Source organism: Pipistrellus kuhlii, unplaced genomic scaffold (genome assembly GCF_014108245.1).
Source record: "Pipistrellus kuhlii isolate mPipKuh1 unplaced genomic scaffold, mPipKuh1.p scaffold_m20_p_1, whole genome shotgun sequence".
NCBI classification, from domain to species: Eukaryota; Metazoa; Chordata; class Mammalia; order Chiroptera; family Vespertilionidae; genus Pipistrellus; species Pipistrellus kuhlii.
This window is the reverse complement of record NW_023425404.1, coordinates 9,462,937-9,490,469: the sequence shown is the minus strand read 5'-3', so window position 1 is coordinate 9,490,469 and position 27,533 is coordinate 9,462,937. Positions and strand designations below refer to the sequence as shown.

Genomic DNA, 27,533 nt, shown 5'->3' with positions numbered 1-27,533 from the left:
GATGGCTAGTAGAAGGTGTGCTCCATGAGCACAGGGACTTGTCTGTGTTGCGTTTCTCCACGTCTGAAGCACCTACCACAGTACCCCGGGCATAGTAGGTTCTGAATAAAGGTTTGTTGAATGAATGAATGAATAAAAGTTTGTATTGGAAGGTCTCAAAGTCTGTAGCACTTAATGCCCCTCCCCCCCACTACTTTTCTCTGTTCTCCTTTGTTCATCTAACTAATGCTATGGGTCTTGGAACCCATCAGAGCCACATTCTGCAGAGAGGTCCAAGGGCAGAGCAGGCAGGGGTAGGGGTGCCATGGAGACAGTTGCCCTCTATGTGTAAGTTACCAGGAAGGCCGGGGTGCCACAGCACCTGGGGAAATTGAATAAGGAAAGTGAAGCCTGGCATTTGACAAGAGGGTAGCACATGGTAGTTGGCACCAGAAAACAGGGGTGTGGGCTGGTCCCGAAGTTGTGCCTTGGAAGGAGGAGCTGGCTGGCACTGAAGAGAACTAACAGGTAAATACTGCAGGAGTGTGTTCTTCCACCGGAACACTTATCTGTTCTCATCCGAGTGACTGATAAAGGAGTGAGCGGAGGGTAAAACATAATTATCTCACCTGTCAAGCCAGCGTCCTCAGGTCCTGGAATACGCCAGAGCCAGGAGACGAGCTTGGCAGGCACTTTCAAGGTTGGTGCTCAGCTGACATGGATCTCAGTGACTCAGCCCTGAGTCAGGAGGGGGTGGGACCCGATGCAGAGTGTTCCCTCTGTGTGCAGTGGCACTTTGCTAGGCAGCTGAGGGTGTGGGGTGGGGCCCAGGGGCTTTGGAGAATGAGATCCCTGGTGCTCAGGATGCTAGTAAACAGGGAAAACATGTGTGAACTGGCCTGTCCACAGGGCAGAAAAAAGTCATAGCTGATGCAGACGTTCAGACAACGGGCTGGAGGTTGTAGGACAGATTATTCTGAGCGAGGGGTTGGGGTAAAGTGGACATATGTTAATTCAACAGTGCAGGAACCATTCTCATCAAGAACCATTGTCATCCAAACTTTGCTTTGGGGAATTAGTCATATCTTAGGTACTCACCATGAGGTATGAATGGGGCTCATCCCATCCTCAGCTACAAGAGTGGGCATCTGACTTAGTCAGGCCCATTCCTCTGGCGCTAGAGATTGATTCAGGGTGGGCACCTGTGCCAGGCAGGGCAGTGAGCATCAGCTCCAGGACTTTTGGGGGTGTCTCCCATAGGACAATGTTTTTTTCTGCTGGATGAGCAGAGAGTGTAGGATGTTGGCTTAGGGCTTCTGGTAGCCATCTTGCCCCCTTGAGGGGAAAGCCCATCTGTGAATACAGCCAGTATTGTGGAGAGATGTGTCATTTGAGTCCCTGGACCTAAGAGGCTAAAGCCAGATGACTGCTAGACTTTTTAGTTATGTGTGCCAGGAAATCCTCTTTTTGCTTAGCATGGTTTGAGTTCAGTTTTCTGTTCCTTGCAACCAAATGAGTCCTGATACACTCTGGATCTTAAAGCACAATCAGGGTTTTGATAGGTCAGAGAGGAAATTTTCTCTCAGGAAGAAATGAAATTCAGAAATTCCAAGCCAGAATGAGGAGAGGTTTGGGTGGTGCTGGGTAGAGTTTGAGCCATTTTGGCTTCTGGCTCACCACGAAGCACCCCTATCTGTAAAGTGGTAGCAGTGGCCTTTGCCCCAACTGAGTTTGTAAGAACAGAGACGAGAGGCTTTGCTTAATTAAACATGGAGGTTATTTATCCCAGACAGAGAGACGACCCAGAAGCACAGAGTTTGCCTTGTTGGCTCCTTATCATTTTAACAGACAAGTTAATGATTTCTGTTTTCCTTATTTCTACGTTTTTTAATTGGAATTCTACAAGGAAGAAGTGTCCCTTCTCCTTCAGTTCTTTATTGAAGTTTTTTTTTTTAAATCATTATGAACTTATGAACTTTTTATCATTCTGAACTTGTTTTGAAATTCTGAGTTAGAACCCAATACAATTATTATTATTATCATTTTTTCAAAAACAATTATTATTAATTTTATTGCTGAAATTGTTCAAACTGTGGCCATTGGGAACTCATCAGGGTTCTCCTGTCTTTTTTGTAATATGTTTTCATTGATTTAAAAAAATATATATTTTATTGATTTTTCACAGAGAGGAAGGGAGAGAGATAGAGAGCTAGAAACGTCGATGAGAGAGAAACATCGACCAGCTGCCTCTTGCACACCCCCTACTGGGGATGTGCCTGCAACCAACATACATGCCCTTGGCCGGAATCGAACCCAGGACCTTTCAGTCCGCAGACCGATGCTCTACCGCTGAGCCAAACCGGTTTCGGCTTCATTGATTTTTTAGAGAGAGAGGAAGAGAAGGGGAGAGATAGAAACATTGGTTGGGTGCCTCCTTGCATGCCCCCTACTGGAGATTGAGCCCCAAACCTGGGCATGTACCCTGACTGGGAATCTAGCCAGTGACCTCTTTGGTGCATGGGATGATGCTCAATCCACTAAGTCACCCTGGCCGGCTCCTATGTCTTTTTGATATGCCTTATCATTTTTGAACACCATCTCAATTATTGTTTGGTATCACAAGATGCCCCAGGCTCTCCTTATATTTTCCTTGTTCCAGCCTTGTAATCAATAACTTCTCCTTTTATTAGAGAATGATATTTAGAAACCAAGATGTGGATGCATATTACTTTTGGGGTGTTATTGTTTCTAGACTTGCCAAAGAGACAGAGCCAGGAAATATCTGTATGTATACTTATTGATGCATACACATGTCCATCTTTATCTAGCTGTCAATCCATCCACTCACCCATCCATTAAAAACCATGAATTCATACCTATATCTTCAATTTCAATATAACATTACAGATTTCATTTAGCCTTTTCCCTTTCCTTACATTTACCTTATTTCTCTGACAGTGAGATACCTGCCTCTAATTATCTACAATATATTAACTGATTTGTTCAGCCCCAGTGTAGTTAAGACTCCCCCCTCCTCCCTCCCGCCCAAGGAACACAGAAGCAGGAACAGTGGCCTAAGATGGGTGAGACTGAATTAATTAAGGGGTATTTGAGCTGGGTTTGGAAAGGTGGTTAAGATGGAAACCCATGGCACTGGGGACAAGATGATTTTGGTTGATGGGTAAAATTTTAGAGATCATCTGTAAGAAACAGACATTAGTTCTGTGTGTGGAGACTAGGTTAAGGGTGGATGAATAGTCATACTGGCAGATACAATTAGAGCTAGATCATAGAGGGACCAGATGCCAAGTTTTTTGCCATGGAAACTTCTGGAGCGAAGTTTTACTAAATCTTAAATGAATGTGAATGCTTAAAGTTACCAGTTACTGAATATTTTTTGAACTTTTACTCTGTCAGAGGTCAGACAGTGAGTAGAAGAGTGAGCATTAGCATTTGGGCTTGAGGAGGAAATGATTAATGCTCTTTTCCTCCTTACCCGAGTTGCAGAACTCTGCCAGGTAGGGAGCAGACTGTCAGCCTGTTACCGATAAATGCTGGGCTGGAGCATGTGGCCTGGGTCCCTGAGTGAGTGGGCTTTGAATACTCCCCTGAATTTGTTAGACTTACCTACCAGGCATAGACTTGGCAGGGCAAGCCTCTCAGATGGGGGCCTGTGTCCTAGGTCAGGGAGGCGCTGAATACCAGTGCTCTGCAGGTATGAAGGTCCCAAAGAGGAGGAGAGAGGAAAGAGTGAGTCCACCATGCTGTGCTTCTCCCAACTCACCAGCTGCAGTTCCTCCTGCTACAAGGAGTGAGGGAGAGGGCAGAAGTATTACACCTCTATGGCACTCTCTCCACGTGCTTGTGTGAAACTTAGAGATAGGTTAACCTGCAATACATACCCTCAGAATGGGAGATAGTTTTATTTATTTTTTAAAAATATATTTTATTGATTTTTCACAGAGAGGAGGAGAGAGGGATAGAGAGCTAGAAACGTCGATGAGAGAGAAACATTGACCAGCTGCCTCTTGCACACCCCCTACCGGGGATGTGCCCGCAACCAATGTACATGCCCTTGACCGAAATCGAACCTGGGACCTTTCAGTCTGCAGACCGACGCTCTACCACTGAGCCAAACCGGTTTCGGCAAGAGATAGTTTTAAATGTGCTGCAAGGACCTTTTGTGCCTGCTAAATTCAGCTAGCCTTTACACCTGACCGACCTTGTTGAAGGACACAGGTGCTTTGGGCTTGAGTAGGGGATAGCAATTTTGGCATTACTGAAATCTGCATTAAGAGGGAGGGTCAAATGTTGGCACTCTCGAGAACCATGGCGTATGGGAGGGTGTTTACAGGGGAAAGGGACTTAATATGACCAGTGGATGTTGCCCAGAGGAGTAGAGTAAGGGGGTGATGTTTCTGTTTATAATTATTCCATTGAACTTGAGAAAGCCATCTTTGGCATCAGCTAGCTCAAGCCTTTGATGTACAGATGCGGAACCGGAGGTCCAGGGGCTTGATGCCACTCCTTAGGCCCCCGCAGGTTTATGGCAGACCATGGGCTTGGATATCCAGGTCTTGTCCAATCGATTGTTCTTTGCATTTGATAGTCGATTGTCTCCATTTATCAACTTCCAACTTGGGGGAAAGCCAAGTTGGATGGAAAGTGGAACCAAAGAAGCTTGGGTAGCTTTTCTTGCCAATTAGCTGCCTTGGCTGGTGTTGTTTCTCCTTGGGGTCTGTCCCCCCTGGTGTGAGCTCTGAGGCCGACGTGCTGCTTGGGGTAAGATTGGGAAAACAGGGGAAGAGGAAGAAGGGCAATGGAGCCTCCTCCCTGGGATACCTTTAGACATGTGCTTCATCAACCAAACAGTTAATTCAACAAATAATTGGAATTTGTGCTCCTTGGTAGAGGGGAGTGTAGACCCCAAAGGAATTGGTAGATACTACCGTGTTTCCCCGAAAATAAGACATCCTTCAAAAATAAGACCTAGTGCATGGAAAGCTAAGACATCCCCTGAAAGTAAGACCTAGAGCAACTTTGGGAGAAAAATTAATATAAGATACTGTCTTATTTTCGGGGAAACAGGGTAGCTCTGTGGTTTGGGAAAACGCTTCAACTCTTAAAGTTATGGAAAAGCTGCCAGTTTGTAGGATAACCATGCTACCATCTTAATGAAGGCACGGCAATTCAGTTGGCAGTTTAAAGAGCTTGTTGCTCTCTGCAAGGGGAACTGTAGCAGTGTGTGGCTCTTCAGGAATATTCTCTGAAAGCTGGGACTACCCTGGCCAAGTCAGGACATTTCTTTACCATTTTCCATCAATTTTTTAAACATATTTTTATTGATTTTGGAGAGGAAGAGAGAGGGAGAGAAAGAAACATCAATGATGAGAGAGAATCATTTTCGGCTGCCTCCTGCATGCGCCCTACTGGGGATCGCGCTCCCAATCCAGGCATGTGCCCTGACCAGGAAGTGAATCATAACCTCCTGATTCATAGGTCAATACTCAACCATTGAGTAACACTTGCTGGGCTAATTCTTCCATCCATTTTAACCCACATTAATGGAGCGTGCTGTGTGCCAGGTCCTGTGTGAGGCTCAGGCTCAGAAGATATAAAGGAAAATAAGACGTGTCCTCTGCTTTCCAGTTGCTCACAGTCTAGTGGGGAAGTACAAGTGAAATCACAGCTGCAGGAAGGTTGATTTGCCTTCATTCCATCTCTGTCCCTGACAGCAACTAGCTCCTGGGCCATGAAGAGCGGGGACAGGAGCCCTGCAGGAGAGGGTCTCCTCACCCAGCCGGGGGTGGGGTGCATGCCAAGGAAGGCCTCCTCCAGGGCAGTGGTGTCTGTGCCACAACTCTTTTGCGTGCACGGTGTCTGTCAACCTGAGCTTCTGTGCCCTCTGTGCCTCTTTTGCTGGTCATTAGGGAACATTCGCCTGAGAGGGTTCTGCCTAGAGGAGGAGGGGAATTGAATCCTTTCTCTTTTGGTGACTGGCTTTTTCAGAGTTTGTGATAATTCCTGCAGGAACATGAGCTGCATTTAATTTGCTCTGGTTGGGTCATCTCAGAACCAGGCCTCTGGAAGAGGATGAGAGACTGTGATGGAATCTAGCATGTCCTTTTTAGTTTCCTGTGTACCCAAAGCTCTCTGAGTACTGCATTGCAAAGCTGCACAACTTTCTGCAGTGGCCCTGACCCCACGGCCTTCTAAATTAGGGGAACATTCCCTGGGAGTGGGCTTTTGGGCCTTGGTGTGGTCTGGGGAGAGATCTGGGGGTTCATTTCCACCAGTGGGGACGCTGGAGAAAATCTGGCATTATTCAGCTTATTTGTATTTCCTAGCGGACCATTCAAAGCCCTTGATTGCTGTGGACTTGTCGGTGACCTGTAGACCATGGTGAATAGCAATGTCCCATCTTGCCAGGTTTGCATATCTCTTGTCTTTTTAAAAATGTGAAATATATAATACCTAAGAAAAGGTATAAAAATAATGTAGTCATTGCCCCTGTACTCACTATGTCAGAAATAACACCTTACCCTTACAGTTGCAGTCCCCAGGTACTTCTGCCCCTACTTCAGCCTTCCTTTTACTTTACCAGACACAAGCTCAGTGTTGGTTTCGTAGTTTATCATTGCCATGCACTTCCTTGGCACGGCCAGCCATTTTTGTGTTTGTATGATATTCTTCATCCTGTTGACTCTTTTTCCATTACTTGGTTTTGTTCTGGGGGAAAATATCCATGAAATTGCAGATTTGATAGGCTAGCTCTCTCTTTTTAGGGGGTCTAATGCATATGCAAATAAGCATTCTGGGTACCACCCCCATTTGCCTCTTATACCACATTAAAAATAATTTTTTTTTATTGGTATTTTACCAATAAAGGGATAGAGTTAGAAACATCAATGAGAGAGAATCATCGATCAGCTGCCTCTTGCACACTCCCTACTGGGGATGTGCCCGCAACCAAGATACATGCCCTTGACCGGAATCGAACCTGGGACCTTTCAGTCAGCATGCCGACGCTCTATCCACTGAGCCAAACCAGTTTTGGCTTGTACCACATTTTTACACACCATCATTGGTGCCGCTCACCCTGTTTATCTCCTGATGCTGGTCCAGGCTTGATGCTGCCTGTTGGGGTAGTGTTTGCTGCTGCTGTTCAGAGGCAGTGATCACTTTCCAAAGGCCACAGCTGAAATGAAACAGAATAAGCCCCCGGGTTTCAGGTGATGGGAGGCCGTTGTTGTGTGCGGTCTCTCTTCATCCTGTTCAGCACGAGCATCACATTAGCTGATTCCTCCTTTGCATGTGTCTGCAGTCCCCTTGCCTGCACAGGCTGCCTGGACACACAGGGTTACCTCCTCCTGCCGCAGAGCTGCTCTCCAGCTGCCGGGCCACCTGGTTCTTGTACAGTGGGTGGAGGAGGGCAGAGCGCCCTGCTCCCCAGAGACAGTGTTGTGTCGAGGTACTGCATTGACCCACACCTACTAGGGCAAGAGCTGGAGAAACCATAGCTGCTGCCTGTTCTTACTTGTCTCACACTATGTCTCAAAGACTAACCACAGCTGGCTTCCCTGTGCTGATTACATTTCCCACTGGAAAGCTCCCAAGTGGCCTCTATCTCTGCTGAGGGTAGTGAAGGGCAATGGGCTGAAGCTGTGTGATGACGGATTCAGGTGGGCATAAACTGGGACGTCCTTACCACCAAGGTAGGTTATAGTACTGGAATGGCTTACCAAGGACAGTGGTGACATCTGTATCTGGAAGGGCAGCTTTCCCAGAACAGGAGAGATTCCGTCTGTCTGTCTGTCATAGAGGGAAGTGTGACGACTCGCTGGTGGTTCCTAACCTTTAGGCAATTAGAGTCACCAAGGAAGCCTTACAAAGTGCAGACTTCTAGACCATACACTCTAAAGATTTATTTTCCATGATCCTGGGGTGAGGCCTGGAAAACCATATTTTTAATGGCTTCTGTTGCTAAGAATATGTGTTTACATGGACTGAACACTAAAGGACAGGTGCTACACTAGGATCTCTCTCTCTATTATCTTCTTGAACTTAATAGCAACCCTGTGTGGTAGATACAATTGTTATCAACCTTGTTTTTTTTTAAAAATATATTTCTCTTTATAACATATTTTGATATTTTTACAGAGAGGAAGGGAGAGGAATAGAGTTAGAAACAAATATCAGCTGCCTCCTGCACACCCCCAACTGGGGATGTGCTTACAACCAAGGCTCATGCCCTTGATTGGAATCGAACCCGGGACCCTTCAGTCCTCAGGCTGATGCTCTATCCACTGAGGCAAATAGGCCAGGGCTATCATCCCTGTTTTACAGATGAAGAAACTGAGGCAGTTTGCTTGACTTGTCCGAGGGCCCACAGCTAGTAATTAGGTATGTTTCCTGTGATTACTATAACACATGGCCACAAATCAGTGGCTGCTGACAACAGAAATGTGTTCTCTCATAATTTTGGAGCCTGGAAGTCCAAAATCAAGATGCCAGCTGGGACACACTCCTTTTGGAGGCTCATGGGAAGGATCCTTCATTGCTGTGTCTGGCTTCTGGTGGCTCCCAGCACTCCTTGTGTCCGCACCACTCCACTCTCTGCCTCCACCTTCTCTTCTCTTTCTTATAAGGACACTTGTCCTTGGAATTAGGGCCCACCCAGCCAGTGCAGGGTGATCTCTTTAAGATTCTAAATAAGGCCCCGCCAGTGTGGCTCAGTGGTTGAGCATTGACCTATGAACCAGGAGGTTCACGGTTCAATTCCCGTTCAGGGCACATGCCTGGTTTGTAAGGCTCAATCCCTAGTAGGGTGCATGCAGGAGGCAACAGATCAATGATTCTCTCTTGTCATTGATGTTTTTATCTCCCCCTCTCCTTTCCTCTTTGAAACCAATCATTCTAAATAATGTCACAATCACAGGTTAGGATATGGACATGTCTTTTGGGGTGCCAGCATCCAACCCACCACCAGGTCTTGGATTTATCCGCAATAGTGTGGCTCCTGAGCGGGTGCCTGTGACCACTTGACTTCCTGGCTGTCTCTTCTGGCCTGGCTGATCCTGGGTTCCTCCAGGCGAGCTGAGGTGTGGATTTCTTTGCTGTATCAGGGAGTTTGAACCCTTTGTCAAGCCTTGAGAAACCATTGATTTCTGCCATCTCTCTCCCATCCTCTCAGCCCTCGCCAGTTCTCCCAAAGCCCTTTGATCTCCCGAATTCTTACAACTTCCTGTGCTCAGAAGGATGGGCCACAGGGGCCATAAGGCCAGACTCATCTGGGTCTGGCCAAGCTGCATTTCTCTTGCCTTGCTAGTCCTGTCTCCAAGATGGGAATCGCTGGAGTAGCAAGTATGGAGGGAAGGCCATGGTATACCTAATAAAGTTGATGGAAAGCGCTGTGCAGCTGTAAGGGTGAGCGAGGCGCTTGTTAATAACAGTAATAATCGAATAGCCGGTTCTTGATTTCCTGCTTCTTACTGTCTTGGCCCCAAGCAGCTATTTTCTAACAAATTAAAATCTACTCAGCTTCCTTTCTACCCTCAAAGCTCTAGCTGGCGACAGCAAGCCTTTTTAATAGACTTTTCCTTGTAGAACCGTGAGACATATGTCCAATTAGCAGAATAACTTCCCTTAAATATACAAATAAACTGTTGACTGATAGTGGCGGGACATATGTGAGGCTAATTTAAGGCGGCGTGGTTCAGGATCTGGGGTACCGCCTCCTCCCCCAGTCTGTTTCCAGGCCTCTCCTTCCCTGCCGTTTCTTGCTAACGGGACAGAGCTTCATGCCCCACATGCTAGAGGAGGAAGAGGGGCATCTCTGTGCTATGCCCCGTCACAGCACCAAGTACCTAAGCCACTCATTCATGTGGACAATTGTTCAGTTAATATTTAGTGAACACCCACCACACTACTTGTCAGGCACTGTGAGAGATGCTGGGTATGTAATGGCCTTTTTTTTTTTTTTTTTTAATTGAGTTTTTTTTTTACAGAGAGGAAGAGAGAGAGATTGAGAGTTAGAAACATCGACCAGCTGCCTCCTGCATACCCCCCACCGGGTACGTGCCCGCAACCAAAGTACATGCCCCTGACCAGAACCAAACTGGGGACCCTTCAGTCCGCAGGCCGACGCTCCATCCACTGAGCCAAACCGGTTTCGGCTAATGGCCTATTCTTGAGGGGACCAGAGATAACTATCAGTTGATGGAACTCCGAGCGTCCACTCTAGGAGGCCAAGGACTCAATCTGATTGCTTGCTGCTTTATCCACAACACTTGGAACAGCACTGGGCACACATGCCAGGCTCACTAAGTACTTGGTAGAGGATCAGGGAGGTTAGTAAACAAGATAATGTCAGCTCTTGCTGAGCGCCCTAAAAGAGATAAAATGTGGTCATGGGATAAAAAGTGACTGAAGACTGGTTGGGAGAGGGCTCTCTGATGGGGGCTTTTCAGTTGAAATTGGAAAGTGAAGCAAGAACCAGCAAGAAAAGAGTGGAGGGAAGACTGTTAGAGGAAGAGGCAGGGGGGGCTACATAATTTTCAGGGCCCACTGCAAAAGCAAAATGTGGGCCACTGGGGGTAGGTAAATCAGCATCACCTTCCTGTGGCCCTACATCCTAACCTGCAGGGGTCCCTCAGGAGATGGCAACCTCTGTGCTGGGACATGCTTGGAACCAGGATGGGGGTGGGTGAGAGGTTTCTTGCCAAGTTTCTTGTTGAACTTGTGGGGGTGATGAGGGTCTGGAATAGGGAGAATTGCTCAAGGCAATTCCCTAGCCTGATAATCCTTTGACTGTTTACCAAATTTTACCTTTGCTATGTACGTATGCATTGCTAAAGGGAAAAATGTGTATTCAAATAAATAAAGGCGGACCAGGCCAGAGGTTTGTGTGTTTCTTCAAGAAAGAGGCTCCACCTGTCCCCCACCCCCCACCCCCCCATGCCTTCTAAACTCAGATTTCTTGTAGCATTTTCATTTGTTCATTGGCCCCTCCTTCAGATCCTGAATCCTGCCGTGAAGGTCACGGCAACTGGGTCCACCTAGATAATCTGAAATAACCTCTCTATCTCAAGGTCAGCTGATTAGCAACCTTAATTTCATCTGTAACCTTAATTCCCTTTTGCCATGTAAGTAAAATACAGGTTCTGTGTCATGGCCATCTTTGTTGGAGGGGGAAGTTGGCATTATTTGGCCTTCCATATTAAATCACCAGTGTGGGGCTCAGTGTGGCCTCACATGCCCATGAAGCTGGTCCTGGGAAAAGGAAATTGCAAGCCTAAAATCCCTGAGATGGGAATCCTTGGCTTGTTCACAGACCCAAAAGGAGGCCAGCGTGATGGAGTAGGGTGAATGACAGGTCATGTGGTACAAAATGAGATGGGAGAGGCTGACTCAGGTTGAGAACACAGGAACAATGAAGAGTTAGGGACAGCAGGCTGTGATCTACCTTTTAATCTTTTAAAAAATATATTTTTATTGATTTCAGAGAGAAAGGGAGAGAAAGAGAGAGAGAGAAACATCAATGATGAGAGAGAATCATTGATTGGCTGTCTCCTGTATGCCCCCTACTGGGGATTGAGTCCGAAACCCAGGCATGTGCCCTTGACCAGAATCGAGCCTGGGTCCCTTCAGTCCACAGGCTGATGCTCTATCCACTGAGCCAAACAGGGTATGGCTGCCTTTGAATCTTAAAAATATATATATAAATGAAAAATTTCAGATGCAATTAAAAAGTAGAGAGAATAATATAAAAAGCCATATACCTGGCACCTAGATCTAAAAGATGTTGCTATAATTAATGCTGAAGAATTTTAAATAATAGAAATCATGGCTTTTCTCCTGTCGTTTCCCTGTGTATTTCTAACAACGGGTGTTTTCCTAAGTATTCATGTCATAATCACCATGAACAAGAAAGTGGAGGTGACCACATGTCACATAATGAAATTAACAGTTTTTTTTTTTTTTTTTTAACGTCATCTAATTCCTATTCATGTTCAGTTCCCCAAATGCCCTGCCTGTTGATCTTCACATTGCACCTGAGTTTGTACCTATTCCCTCTCAGCATCAGGCCTCTTTCTCTGAATCTTGCTGAGTTTTGTTTTGTGTTCCTTCCCACCAGCCCCCAACATCTCCAGGCTGGGAGGAAGTGAAAGAGACTCCTGTTCCACACCCAGGCCCATGGCCTGGACAGAAATGATGGGGAAGGGAAGAGACGGAGAAGAAAAGGAAGGGATGGAAAAGGAAGGGAAGGGAAGGGAAGAGGACTGACTGCATATTATTCTGCTTATGGACCAACACTGGTTTTTCTTGTCTGTAATTGTCATTCTAGAAGTGCCATCATTCTTCCAACCGCAGAGTAACTGTTGAGAACAAATTAATTATGTATCTTCTCAGTATGTATGATTAAGGGGCACATGGAAGGAAGGGTTCTCTTTAGTTTTTCTGGCAACGAGGCTCCCAAATGGATGCTTTCCAGACTGAAGCGTGCGTGTCCTAGGCTCCTGTAGGCATCTGGGTTTGTCTGTACGGTGGCAAGCAGAGTCACAAGTTGCCAGTAATATTATTAATCTCTTACATTTTCAGCATGTGCGCTGTTTGCTGAGGGCTTGCACACTCACGTCAGCTCACTCGTTGGGATTTCAGGGATGCTGGAATAACTTTCTTTCCTTAATACCTCCCTAAATCATTGCTGATGCTTGTAATTCCATCCATTAGAGATTAATTTCTTTGGCCTAAAACTTGTTCCCTATCAAAATACACGTATTCTTGGCAGCTGTGTGGCATGTTTTATTCATTAAGCTTTCTCAGCCATTAGCAGCTGCCCTCCCCAAATGCCCCCTCCTGCAACTTGCTTTTTGCATGGCCTTCTCTGAAACAGAACCTATATTTTGGAAACTATCCCATTCCACAGAATTCTACAACAAGTTCCTGCGTTACCAGCTCTAGGGAGTATTTGCGTTTGAACTGAAGTTTTCTGGATACCGAGTGCTTAATGCACAGCAACCTGCACCCCTTCATTCTATCATGCCTTACTCTTAGCTCTCTCCTTTATTGGGCTCCCTGATTGAGGCAGAGGCGAGAGAGGGTCCTGGCTGGACCACCTTGAGAGTAGATCCAGTTTTTGTAACTCAGATTGGGCATTGGCTTGGAGTGGTGTTCACTGTGGGTAGCAATGAAAGTGGAGTGGGCCACATGTAACATAATGTCCATTCTGCAGAAGCAAGACTGAGGTGTCAGGACAATCCCAGTTGGAGTGGGGCTAGAATGAAAATGTCTTTAAGAAGCTCAGTAAACACAGTTGTAGATTATTAGGGTCAGAAGACACCCTAGAAACAATCTAACTCCGGGCAAGCAAGCATATTTCATTTGCCAACTCGGATTGATAAGTAGTGGTTATCTTAGTGCAGAGTGGAGAATAAGTGAGTCTTCACCTGGGCTCAGTGACTGCATGTTGTGGTAGATTAGTGATGTCTGATGTGTGGTCATAGAGGAGAGACACAGTGCCTCATGGTCTGTGGTCTTGCCCAGAGTTTGCAGTGAGAGGCCTTAAGCCTCCTGGGCCTTCCTCACTTCCTTCTTCCAGTGGTTCACTGATCTTAGTTTATTTGTGCAACTGGTGCTTTCCAGGCCTCTGTATGTTCATGAATTTGTTCCTAATCTCCATGCTGTTAGCTGGCTTATTGGAACAGCTCCTGGGAGGCCAGACATGGCCAGGCACCATGGTGGCTCTGTGGCCCAGCTATTGGATATAGCTGAGGCTCAGCTGGGGCAGGAGGGGGGTTGTGAGTGTGTGGGGAGGGCAACACAGTGGGCCCATAGCAAGCACTGGCTGCCTGGATTTTGTTTTCTTTTAGTTCATGAGGAATGCTTAACTGTGTTCGGAGGGGCAGCAGATTTTAGTAGAAAGGGACAGGTTTTGGAACAGAAGATAATGACTCAAACCCTGTATCTACTCCTTATTGGCCGAATAACCCTGGCAAGGCCCTAACTTTTTGGAGCCTCAATTCCTGCATCTGTGCAATGGGGAGAACCAACTCAAGGCTCTTACCTGGATCAGGTGAGATAATGTGTGTCCAAGGTTTCATGCACTGTAAGTGACTGTGAATTTACTACTGAGGACCATTATCACAGTGTCTGACGAGCAAGAGTTGTTCCCAGCAGCTTATATCGTATGCTGGTACAGTGAGCCAACAATTCAAATAGAAACTAGTGATTATGGAGAAGAGTATGTGAAAATTACAAATCAGGGACCTATTTATACTTGTATTGTGCTGACAAGTCATTTGGCAACTTAAGTTTGATTCTCATTTTAATATGAAATTATTAACTGAGCTTGAGTGTTAGTAAAACGTAAGATGATAGGAAACACATGTACGTGGGCATTTACAGCCTTTATCATCTATTAATGAACACATAAATTGAATGAAGACAGGAATCTTTTGTTTAAAAGATTCAAGATGGATATTTATATAAAATGTGTCTAAAATAGTATAATTGATTTTAAAATAAATAGTTTATATATTCTGGAATTAGATAGTGGTGTAGTCACACAACTTAGTGAATATAGTAACCACTATTGAATTGTACATTAAAAAGTGGTAAGTTTTATGGTATGTGAATTATATATCCATTTAAAAAACATTTTATTGATTTTTTACAGTGAGGAAGAGAGAGGGATAGAAAGTTAGAAACATCGATGAGAGAAAAACATCAATCAGCTGCCTCTTGCACACCCTCTACTGGGGATGTGCCTGCAGCAAGGTACATGCCCTTGACCTGAATCGAACCTGGTATTTTTCAGTCTGCAGGCCGACACTGTATCCACTGAGCCAAACTGGTTTTGGCTATATATCCATTTTAAAAATAAAAAATAACTAAAGCAATAACTTTATTATAAAAAATTTAGAGTCAAGAAAAAATTACCTAGCCTTTTACCAGTTCAAACAGTATGATTTTTATATACTCTCATCTAACCCTTTTGTATTATATCAATAACTAGAGGCCCAGAGCATGAAATTCATGCATGGGGGGGAAGGGAGGGGGTTATCCCTCAGCCCAGCCTGCACTCTCTCCAATCTGGGATCCCGGTGGGATTGGGCCTAAATGGGCAGTTGAACATTCCTCTCACAATCTAGGACTGCTGGCTCCCAACTGCTCACTTGCCTGCCTGCCTGATTGACCCTAACTGCTTCTGCCTACCAGCCTGATCACCCCCTAACCATTCCCCTGCCAGCCTGATTGATGCCTAACTGCTCCCCTGTCAGCCTGTTTGCCCCTAACTGCCCTCCCCTGCAGGCCAGGTCCCCCCAAATGCTCTCCCCTGCAGTCCTGGGTTCCACCTCTCCCCTCAACTTCCCTTCCCTGAAGGCTAGTCACCCCAACTTCCCTCTTCTGCTGGCCTGGTCTTCCCTATCTGCCCTCCCCTGCAGGCTTGATTGCCACCAACTGCCCTCCCTTGCAGGCCTGGTCCCTTCCAAATACCTTTCCCTGCTGGCCTGATCGCCCACAACTGCCCTCTCTTGGAGGCCTGGTCCCTTTCAACTTCTCTCTCTTGCTGGCCATCTTGTGGTGGCCATCTTGTGTCTACATGGGGGTAGGATCTTTGACCACATGGGGGCAGCCATTTTGAGTGTTGGGAGTGATGGTCAATTTGAATATTACTCTTTTATTAGAAAGGATAGAGGTCTGGTGCATGGGTGGGGACCAGCTGGTTTGCCCTGAAGGGTGTTTCAGATCAGGGTGGGAGTTCCCTTGGAGCTTGGGGTGGCCTGGGCGTGGTTTTTTTCAGGCAGGCCACGCCCCCTGGCAACCCAAATGGAGACCCTGGTATCTGGGGTTTTTATTTGAAACTTTGAAACTTTGTAGCCTGGAGCAGAGCAAGCCGCCTGCTCGCTCTGGCTCTGTGGCTGCTGCCATTTCTGTTGGAATTTATTTATCTTCTATAATTGAAACTTTGTATCCTTGAGTGGAGGCCTGGGCCCACCAGGGTGTGTGGAAAGCTTGGCTTCCTCCATTGCCAGGGAAACCCAAGCCTTCTCCCTGCTCGCTCTGTGGCCACAGCCATCTTGGTTGGGGTTAATTTGCATACTTTTATTGGCTTGTGGGTGTGGCTGGTGGGCATGGCTGGTGGGTATAGCAGAGTGATGGTTAATTTGCATATTACCCTTTTATTAGGTAAGATGTTCTATTAATATAATGAACTGTTTTTCTCATTTACCATATTATTCTTAGCATTTTTACATGTTGTTATATAGTGTTCATTCAAAATGGCTACCTAGCCAAAACCGGTTTGGCTCAGTGGATAGAGCATCAGCCTGCGGACTGAGGGGTCCCAGGTTCGATTCCTGTCAAGGGCATGTACCTTGGTTGCGGGCACATCACCAGTCTGGGGTGTGCAAGAGGCAGTTGATCGATGACTCTCTCTCATTGATATTTCTAACTCTATCTCTCTTCCTTCCTCTCTCTAAAAAATCAATAAAATATATTAAAAAAAAGATAAAATGGCTACCTAATATGCCATTGTATAACTGTTACACAATTTACTTAACTATTCTCTTTTTCATGCCTTGGATTATTTTTTTAGGAGAAATTTCTAAATGATAGATTTTATTTATATATATGAAAAGAAAGACAAACTGCAGACTGGGAGAAAATATTTTCAAGTCATATATTAAATAAAGTACTCGTATATGGAATTTTTAAAGAATTCCTACAACTTAATAATAAGAAACCAAACAACTCATTAAAAAATGGACAAAGGTTTGGGTAGACATTTCACTAAAGAAAATATAAAGATGGCAAATAAGCAGATGAAAATATGCTCAACATCATTACTCTTAGGGAAACATAAGTTTAAACCATAATGAAGTAACATTACACATGCATTAGAATGACTAAAATGAAAAAGACTTACTATATAAACATTGGGAGGATGTGGAGGAACTCGCTACTCTGTTGATTTGAATTTAAAAATGGTACAGCCACTTCACAGAATTATTTAATTTCTTAAAAAGTTAAACATACCTATCAGCCAGGACTGGTTTGGCTCAGTGGATAGAGCGTCAGCCTGCGGATTGAAAGGTCCTGGGTTCGATTCCAGTCAAGGGCATGTACCTTGGTTGTGGGCACAACCCCAGTAGGGGGTGTGCAAGAGGCAGCTGATCGATGATTCTCTCTCATCGATGTTCTAACTCTCTATCCCTCTCTCTTCCTCTCTGTGAAAAATCAATAAAATATATTAAAAAAAAAGTTAAACATACCTATCAAACAGTTTGAACATCACATTCCTAAGTATTTACTCATGAGAAATGAAAGCATATGTTTATGTACATGAATGTTTATAACAGTTTTATTTATACTTAACAGATAAATACATGAATTGTTATAGTCATACAATGGAATACTACTCAGTAAGGAAAAATATTCCATTTTATCTCTTTGTTTTGGCTTATGAGTTATAATTACTTTTGTTATTTTAGTGGTTATGTTAGTTTATAGCATACAGTTTTTACTTGTCACTGTATACATTCAAATGACATTATACTATCAATACATCACAGAATATAAGAATTTTAGAATATTATACTTTCTTCCAGCCTTTATGATGCAATACATTTTGCTTTTATATGTATTATAAACTCTACATTACATTGTTTTATTTTTGTTTAATTGATTACCTTTAAAGAGACAGAATATTAAAAATAACTCTTGTATAGTTACCCATGTGTGATGTTAGTGGGTAGATGGTATTTACAACTGTTATCCTGAATGAGATCCCTGAAGGAATATACCTAGAATATTGCATTTATCATGTTGTTTTCCCCTGTATTTTTTGGTCCTTTGACATCTGGGGCCTTGTTGACACTGGAGGAACTGATTCATAGAGATAGCAAGCACCTCACCTGGAAGCATGCCTTTCAGAGGCACACCCATCAGTTCAGAGCCCATGCCACCAACCACCTCCTTTTTTGAGCAGTTATTCTCTGGGACACTGTTCACCTGCCCCTCTTACGCCAGGACCAGGTACCGAACAATGAGGGACATGCCCTGTCCTCTAGGCCTACTGCAGTTATTTAATCTTGTCAATCCTAATCTTGCTTACTCTCCCTCACCTATTCTTTCCCATGGCATCTACAATAAAAGCTCTTGCCCACATTTTCTCCTCCCTCCCGGTACTCTCAGCCAACCCTATTGCTTCCTGTGTTGCCCTGCATGGCCTGCTGCTGGGAACTGTGAGTGAAACTTCTTCCTTTGTGACTGTGTCTGTCTTGCAGTATCTCATTAAAACAAGTCCTCAGTGCCCTTACAACAGTACAGCAGTGCCAACCCTGGCTGCCTGGAGTACCTCATTTAACCTTCCCAGGAACACTATGAATATAGCTGAGAAGAGAGATAGAGGACACTCTGAGGAGTGGTCAAGTCTCCTTCAAAACATTTAGAAACTGCAACCTATTCCTCCTTTCCTCTAAGACATGATGAATTTTATTTTGTTTTCTAAATGACAATTTAAAGCAAAGGGTGACTTCAGAAAGGAGACCTTCCAGGCAATCCTGTACTGATTTCTTGGCATGAGGGGAGAGTTGCAATTCCATGTTCATGATGAAAACACACATGTGGATCACAGTGTCCTATAATATTAGGGAGGAGGTGCTGGAGTCCTCCCTCGGCACCAAAGTTTGTGCGGCAGAGTCTTGTACATTTAAGGCTGAAGGGAAAAAAAATCAGATGGACTTTTCTGTTTCCAGAAGGTGTTGAAGAAGGAATGATTAAAAAAAATGGTCTCCCTCATTATTGATATAATATATATTAATTTAAAGAAATTTGGAAAATACTGAAAAAGCTATAAAGAAGGAAAAATACTCATGTAATCTCACAGCCCAGAGATGCCACTGTTAATATATCAAGTGTATTTCCTTTGGGTCTTGAGTTTTTGACTAGAAGAATGAATTAAAGGTCCTTGTCTGTTTTGGGATCTGTCTGTCACCTTCTCCTTCACTGACTCTTCCTGTGTTTGTATATATGTGTGTCTGACTGTCTCTTTCCACTCCGTTCACACTCACCCCTAAATCCCATTGGGGATATCACCCCATTCTGATGGGGAGCCCCGTTGATTCATTCTGACTTTGGTAACTTTCTGCCAAGGTTGGGGGCCGAGACCCTTGCTCTTGGGATTTAGACACAAGTCAAGAATTGCCCTCCTTAGGCCTTGGCTCTATCCCTCCCAATCAATAACTAATCAACAGTGAGTTGATTTTATTAGCTATTCACTGCCCCCTCCCAAACCCCAAACCAAGTTGACTAATGAGAGTGTTTTTAATTAATGTAAGGCAGATTAAAACTCATTACAGCAAGGTTATTGGTAATGAGATAATCATAAGGCAAGTTATTGAGCTGGGAGTAAAAATGAAGCTGGAGGAGGGGCAGAGAGACCATACCAGCTGTTTCTGCCATTTTTGGGGCAGAGATGGGTGGGGGAGTGGGAGGATACACTGCAGTGACACACCCAAACCAGTCAGTGAAGCCAGGTGCTGGGTAAGGGCAGCACTCAGTTCTAATGAGCAAAGGGTGGTCAGTATTAGGGTAGTAGCAGAAGTAGGGAGATCTTTGGGGAAGAGAACCTGAAATTGGTGTATTTAGAATAGGCCTTAATAGCTACTCTTATGCACGGATGCTTTACAATTTAGATGACACAGCTTGAAATTAACTATTATTTCTGTCTATTAGATTGTGGTCCAGACTTGTTCAACTGAATAAAGTATAGAGAATAGATGGGCCTCAAGTTATTATTTTTTTAAATTTCATCTTTCAAGGAAGATTGATTCCTTTCCTCGCTGCGCCACCCCCCCCCCCCCCCCCCGGTCTCTTTTCTTTATTCATCTATTGAGCACTGATTATATATACATGAGGCCTGTGTTAAGCTTTTTAAAAAAAAATATATATATATATTTTTATGGATTTTTTTACAGAGGAGGAGAGAGGGATAGAGAGCTAGAAACGTCGATGAGAGAGAAACATCGACCAGCTGCCTCTTGCACACCCCCCACCGGGGATGTGCCTGCAACGAATGTACATGCCCTTGACCGGAATCGAACCTGGGACCTTTCAGTCCGCAGACCAATGCTCTACCACTGAACCAAACCGGTTTCGGCTGTGTTAAGCTTTTAATTCATTGCTCCATTTGGTCAAACCAGTTATCACGTTTCTTTTATTGATGAGAAAACTGAGGCTCCAAAGTTTAGTAACTTGGCCCTGGTATATTGCAAGTCAGTAGGAAATCAGGATTTGAACCCAGGACTTTTTTATTCCATAGCCAAAACTATTAATCATTATGTTTTATGATCCCCCTCTTCTTGTATTTAAGACCAGCTCCTGCTTGCATTGGACTTTTATACCGCCTGTACTTGATTCAAGTTCCACGGCCACCTTGGTGACCTCTCCAGCACCCATCAGACCTGGGAGAGCTCGGCAGTACCTTTCCTGCCTGCCCTTGGTGATTTAGTTTCATGGGTGCATGTGCATCTCTTGGTCTACATTGTAAACCCTTGGCCCATGAGGACCCTGGTTGTACTTCTTGCCTCCCCACAATGCTTGTACACAGAGAAATTCAATTGATGCCTCTTCTTGGCGCCTGGGTGAGCACACCAAATGATTCACCAACTACTGGCTCTGGGACCTGGGGAATGTCCCTGAACCTCTCTGGGATTATTTTTTCATCCTTAAAGATACACATTAAGGTCATTTTACAGAGATATTATACAGATTTAAAAATGATAACCACCACCACAACCTACATTTGAATGTTTACTGTGGGCCAGAAATAGTACTTAGAAGGGGCACTAAATAAATGATTATCCCAGTGTTGGTGAGGATGTGGAGAAAAGGGAAATTTTGTGCACTGTTGGTAGGAATGTAAATTGGTGCAACTGCTATGGAAAACATTATGGAGGTTCCTAAAAAAAATTTAAAATAGAACTACCTATGACCCAGCAATTTTATTTCTTGGTATTTATATGAAGAAAATGAAAACTCTAATTTGAAAAGATGTAGGCATCCTCATGTTCATTGCAAGATTATTTGTAATAGCCAAGATATAGAAACCACCTAAGTGTCCATGGATGGATAAATGGTTAAAGAAAATGTGGTACATAAACACAATGGAATATTACTCAGCCATAAAAAAGAATGAAATCTTGCCATTTGCACTAACATGGATAGTGAGGGCATTAAATTTAGTGAAATAAGTCAGACACAGAGAGACAAATTCTTTCTTTTATGTGTAGAACCAAACCAAACCAAACCAAAACAAAACAAAACAAAACAAAACCAAGCTTACAGATACAGAGAACAACTTGGAAGTTGCAAGAGGCAATGATAGGAGAAATGGGTAACTTTTTTTTTTTTTTTTTTTTTAGTTTAAACGAATAATAATTTTAAAAATGATTATTTATTTACTATAGTTGTTACTAATTTATAAACCTGAGCTGTTCAATATGGTAGCCACTAGCCACGTGTGGCAATTTTAATGTAAATGATTTAAATTTCAATAAAATGAAAAATTCAGTTCCTCAGTTGTACTAGCCACATTATAAGTGCTCAGTGGCCACTGAGGCCATGGAGCTACTGGCCGCATATTGGACAGTGCAGGCACAGAACACCTGCATCACTGCAGAAAGTTCTGTTGGACAGAACTGTTATAAACTGACTTTTGTTTACCTGCATGTCCTTCCTGGTATGAATGCCTGTGTAAGTGCTCAGAGAGATGCATAGTTTGAAGGGTATGCAGAGGTCGGGAGACCCTGGAAGCTGTGCCTCTCACTGAGCACACTTGCATGGTCATGGACCGGATCCTGGGTAGGAGAGAATGCCTGTATGTTTCCTGCTCCCAGCAGGCTTAGCTCTTTAAGGTACCAAATTAAATGATGCCAAAAGGCGGGGGGGTGGGGGGGAATGGGTTTGCACTGAGCCAGTAGTTTCTTAAAATGCTGAGTGGTACCTGCCTTCTGATTCCAAAAGGACAGTGAAGCTGCAGGAGCCGGAGCTGGAAAAGACCCTGGAGAGCAGAGGGCCTGCTCTGGTTCTCTCTGGTGTCATTTGGCCTTAAAAGAGCATTTTAATTTTTTGGCGAGTGGCAGTGTCCCTCACCCTCATGTGACTGTGTGTGTTTATTTAGAAGCTGGCTGAAGGTGATTTTGGGGCCTCTTTAGTTGAAATATGAGTAGCAAGTAGATGCTGACTCATTTTCCACGGATGATGGCTTTATGTGTGTTTGACCTATAGTCACCATCAACCCACACTATGACACATGCAGGGCTTGCCCTGAGGTACACAGAGCGCACAGGGGACACACATGATTTACCTTAATGGCGGATGTGCCAAGTATCTGGTGAGTCAGTAGACTGGCCTTCCTGGGCTTGTGTCACAAAGATGGCAGAGATGGCCCACGCAGAGCATTACCTAGACACTGTCCTGAAGGTGACCATCACTTTGTGCCAAGAGACACCCTACCTGAGACTCTTATGCCACAGATGAGGGGCAGCAGAACCCTGGTTCTGTTCCCTGGTGGGAAGGCTTGCAGGGTGACACTGATGCTTTCTGAGGGTTACCAAAGGCAGACAAATGCAGATGTGCATTGTCAAAAGAAAATGGTAAAAGTGTTCAATATACATGCACATGTACACAAACACACATACATGCCTGCACACAAATACACATGCACACACATACACATGCATGCACTCACTTCCTTACATACAAACCCACACACATGCACACAAATGCCCACACCATACACATGAATACACACACACACATGCATGTGGTTATGTTCTCTCATTCTGAAATGCCCTTCTTTTTTACCCTAATCTATTCAAATTCAATTTCAGGGGCTAACCTTTTATATACGCCAGAGTGTAGTCATGCCAATAATTTGAATGGGAAAAATTTAATAAAAAGGATCATTAACTAGTGAGAGGCAATTTACTCCTAAAAGGAGTAAACGGAGATTCTAAGGGTACAGAAGTAGCAAACGCACAGAGCAGCTGCTCCCGCTAGGGTCAAGGGTAGTGAACCAGGACAAAACTGAAGACTCAGCCCAGGGCTTCCCACCTGCAAGATTGCACTGCCTGGGTGGTGAGGAGATGTGGTGGGGGAAGCCTGCCTGGTGGTGGAGAAATATATTTTATTGATTTTTTACAGAGAGGAAGAGAGAAGGATAGAGAGTTAGAATCATTGATGAGAGAGAATCATCGATCAGCTGCCTCTTGCACACCCCCCACTGGGGATGTGTCCGCAACCAAGGTATATGCCCTTGACTGGAATCAAACCTGGGATCTTTCAGTCCGCAGGACGATGATCTATCCATTGAGCCAAACCAGTTTCAGCAGTGATTATGTTTTATAAATTGTAGGCCCCCATATGGATAGTATTATTAATATGTCTGAGGGTTGGGTGGCAATGCACCTTTGAATGAATCATTAGTAGATGAGATTTGGTTAAAAGCCTCGAACAAACACTCGTTTCTGAGGCAGTGGGGTCCAGACCAGGTAAGTTTGATGGAAAGGAGATCGGAAGCATCCGGCCATATGCGAAGGCCAGCCTTGGTATGAGATTGCAACTGAGTGCTCTGGGTACCATGACTGAAGGAGAACACTGCTAGAAGAAGTGAATGAAGGTGTGTGTGTGTGTGTGTGTGTGTGTGTGTGTGTATGTTCTGAGGGTAAATTAGGGTTCCCAAGCAGAGGGACAAGAGGGTCAGTGTCCACTGGACAGGGTCCACTCACACCTCTCTGGTCTTGGCCTGCCTCCCTGCAGGTGCACCTCCGTTCTGCCCGGCGTCTCTGTGAGCTCTGCTGTGCCAACCGGGGCACCTTCATCAAGGTGGGCCAGCACCTGGCAGCCTTGGACTACCTGCTGCCTCAGGAGTACACCAGCACACTGAAGGTGCTGCACAGCCAGGCCCCGAAGAGCAGCATGCAAGAGGTCAGCCAGGTCATCCGCGAGGACCTGGGCAAGGAGGTACCCGCCGCTGCCAGGAGGGCTGGGCCCTGGGACGGTATGCTTTGGAAAAGGCCCTGGCAGATTCTCGCTGCCAGGTGCTGAGGACCCACTACTAGTGTGGAACCACACTTCACACAGCTTTCAGTGCTCAGATCAAAGAGGTTAGAAGGAACCAGTGTTTCTCAGTAAAAAATATCAGTTGGACCATATGAAAGAAGTGATACTCTACTGCAGCCTAATATGTTTGGTTCAACCTAATATCTATCAACTATTGAGGGTTTCTCATGTGCTGTGTTCATCCCATGCACTATCTCACTTAATTCTCTCGCAAACATAAGAGTAGGTACTGCTATTGACCCCATTTGGCAGGAGACGGATGAAGGCTTAGGTGCTAAGGTAAAATGCCCAAGGGCACTTTAATACGTGATGCCAGCATACTGCTCTGTAATCCTGTCAGTGGGCTGGCCACATCATTAGGTGGATTGGCTTTCCCGGAACATTTCTGGCAGGCAGCCATCAGCCCCTGCTTGATTACTTTCAGCGATGGGAAGCTCATGCTCTCATCTGCTGCCCTTAATGGTCTCTTCTTTTGTTAGTCATCTCTCATTATAAACGTTCTTCCTCCTAAGGAAGAACCTACCTCCTCCAACCTCACTTTTCTGATCTTTATTCTGATGCTTAGCGCAACAGAGAAGGGGCCTGGGGTCCTTCTGTCCACAGCCCAGATCACATTTTGTTGGACTCCTGCTAGTGATCTGCAGGATGTGTGGACCCTGAACTGGGCGCAGTGGCACGGGCCCTCGCTGGCCTGTTCTGGTCGTCTTGCTTCTGGGGACAGGGAGGGGCTTGAGCAGCTGTCTTCAGGTTGCTGAGCTGTGGGTTAGGCCCAGCCCTACAAATTGTGTAGGCTACCTCAGATATATCTACTAAAAAGACTTCCTCTCCGCCCTCACCTATTACTCTCTTTGCAATTCTCCTCTTTGATAGAGAATCCTTTGGGTCTTCTAGAATTTTTTTTCTGAGCAAAATAATTTTAAAGTCAAGCCCCGAGCAGCTAATACCTTTGCTGAGATGAGTTTACAGCCTTTGATGCCTCCCATTTGCCAGGTCCACCTCATCCACTTTCAACTTGCCCATCCATTTCATGACTATGTCTGGGTCAGGCACAGTGGCTTTAGAGTTTAGGCTCTGGAGCCATGGGTGTGGACCATGCACAAATTATTTATCTGGCTCCTCACTTTTCTCATCTGCAAGATGGGAGAGTATGTTCTCCTCATAGGGTTGTTGTGAAGATTAGACGTGGTAATGAATATAAAGTGCTGTAGAGCCATCCCTGACCTGGAGCAAGTGCTCGACAAATGCTAGTTATTACTCAGACCCAACGTGTACCCTTAGCCCTCTGCCTATTCATGGTCTTCCTTCGGCCTGCAATGTCTTACCCCATCCTCTCCCTGTCAAGGGAGTCCTTGTGTTTCTTGATCATTCATCCATCTATCCTCCCTTCTACCAAATGCCAGTACAGTGCTGAGTATCCTGACCAAACCCAGCTCTCCTGTGAAATCGTCTATGATCTCTGCACAACTTTGCTTCCTCTACTTGTGCACCTTGTGGCTTGGTTAATTATATTTAGGAGGTTCCACTGCAGGCACTAAAGTTTTTGGGGAGAAGATTCTTATGGTCCTTTTACTCTGTATCTACAGAACAGGATCTGGTGTCAGTGAGTGCCAGCGTTTGTGTAATGCACCATTGGAGGGACAGCTTCCTCAGGCTACTCCAGATGGAGAGTCGGGGCAGAGGCTTCATAAAGACCAACTGTTCCATTTCTTTGGTCTGCATGGAGCTGGCCTGGATATTTGTCTCTGAATGTAGAGCTGGTATCGGATGCCTAGCATCCAGCCAGAGATGTCCCACTGGCCTAGAGGAGGCCTAGATCACACAGGAGGGGGAGCATAGAAACCTTTTGGATTTCTTTCCCATTGAGGAAAATGGGGGAGATTGAGCGAAGAGCTGGAGTCAGGAGCAGGCTGCAGGCTGGGAGGAGCAGGGTTAGGGTGGAGGGACCCCAGGGAGAGGGGAAAGGATTAGCACTGCGGAGGCTCATGCAAGGCTTTGCTTCTTGCAAAGATTCTTGGCTTCCCGCTTCCAATAGCACGAGATTCACCCCCAAATTAAAACTAAATAAATCACTGTAATCACAGTGTGAAGAGCATCATTGCTGGCATGTGGCAGCTCAGAGAGGGTGGCTGCGAGGGAGGAAAGCTAGCAGATTAACCCTTGGAGGTCGACTTGCCTGTGGATAAAGACCCTTTACCGTGTACCTACAGCACCAGAACAGTATCTGGTGTATAGTAGGTGCTAGTGTTTGTTTAATAAAGCAATGGATGAATAAGGGACAAGAGGGAGGCTAGAGCAGGTCAGTGGCTCTCTCTAAGCCATGATGGAGTGAGATGAGAAGAAGTTTAGGGTGTCAGTCATGGTGGTCCCACCCAGCCGGCCAAAGGATGCTTGGGGTTGGAAGATGTCACTTGCATCTTTGGGGCCTCTTCTCCAGGCCACCTGGCCAAGTAGTCCTGAGTGTGGTGGCCTGTGACTCTGCCCATGGGTTGTCTTGAGCCCTCTGAGAAAGGGCAGCTGATGACAAGGTCACGGTTCTGAGGGGGCATCCCTCACAGCTGGGAAGCTCAGAAACCTCTGGTTTCTTACCCTGGCCTCCACAGGCACACAATCAAAGCCTTTCCTCCCATTCCTCCTCCTCCTCCCACCCGGGAAGATGGCATTTGTTCCCTGTGACACACTTTCTCAGTCTGTGGGTGGAGGGAGGGGAAAGGGGCTGGGCGGGGAGCAGGGTGGGTGGGTGTGGGGGTGGAGGGCGGGGAAAGTCACTCACTTCGCACTTCCCTCCTCCTCAGCCCCTCCTGTGACACTTCTCAGGGAGCAGCTCTTCCCCCAGGAAGATGTTGGAGCGGCCCCACTGACCCTGGGCTCCAGGACTGCCCTGGGACCCTCAGTGGGAAGGTCCATTTCCTCCCTGGTTTCAGGAGCATGGTTAATGGAAGCTGATCCAGAGTTCTTGGATGAGCTTTGAGGTTACCTGGAACTCAAAGACGACGTAGCATCCTTAGATCTCAGACTGGAAAGAAGAGCGGGTGGCTCTAGGCTGGTATGTTCCAGCCTGGGCTGGTTGGTCACAGCTATGCCTCTTGGGGACTCTCCCATTAGCAGCGATCTTAAAGAGTCAATAGTGCCCTCAGGCCAATCCCTGTCCAAGGTGGATATGGCTGGCCCTGAGAAGTGTCCAGACTTGGGAGTGGGGGGTGAGAGTGAGGTTGCATGATTTAGAGTCAGCTCTGGATCAGTCCAAGTCCCTAGGCTGCAGCCAGTGCCCGCAGTGTAGAGGTGCGGGCAAGTGAGGGGATGAGGGAATACCATCCTGGCACAAGGATTGGCGTGGACAGGAAGTATACAGCTGGGAGGCAGGAACCATAATAAGATCTCAGATCTTCTGATACCCAGGCCAGTGCTCTGTCTTTTATGTAACAAAA

At 45.5% G+C, this 27,533-nt stretch overlaps 1 protein-coding gene across 7 annotated transcripts in view; it reads left to right on the top strand.

Annotated features, from left to right (window-relative positions):
* The window catches only part of ADCK1 (aarF domain containing kinase 1), a 109,644-nt gene that overhangs the window by 11,199 nt on the left and 70,912 nt on the right, over positions 1 to 27,533 (top strand). For 6 of the 7 annotated variants that reach the window (XM_036430162.1, XM_045576761.1, XM_036430137.2 and 3 more), the window contains one exon: positions 23,806 to 24,009. In XM_036430162.1, the coding sequence (XP_036286055.1) occupies positions 23,965 to 24,009 (45 nt within the window). In that variant the 5' untranslated portion in view covers positions 23,806 to 23,964. The remainder of the gene's footprint in view (positions 1 to 23,805; positions 24,010 to 27,533) is intronic. The other variant, XM_036430127.2, reaches the window with a different exon arrangement.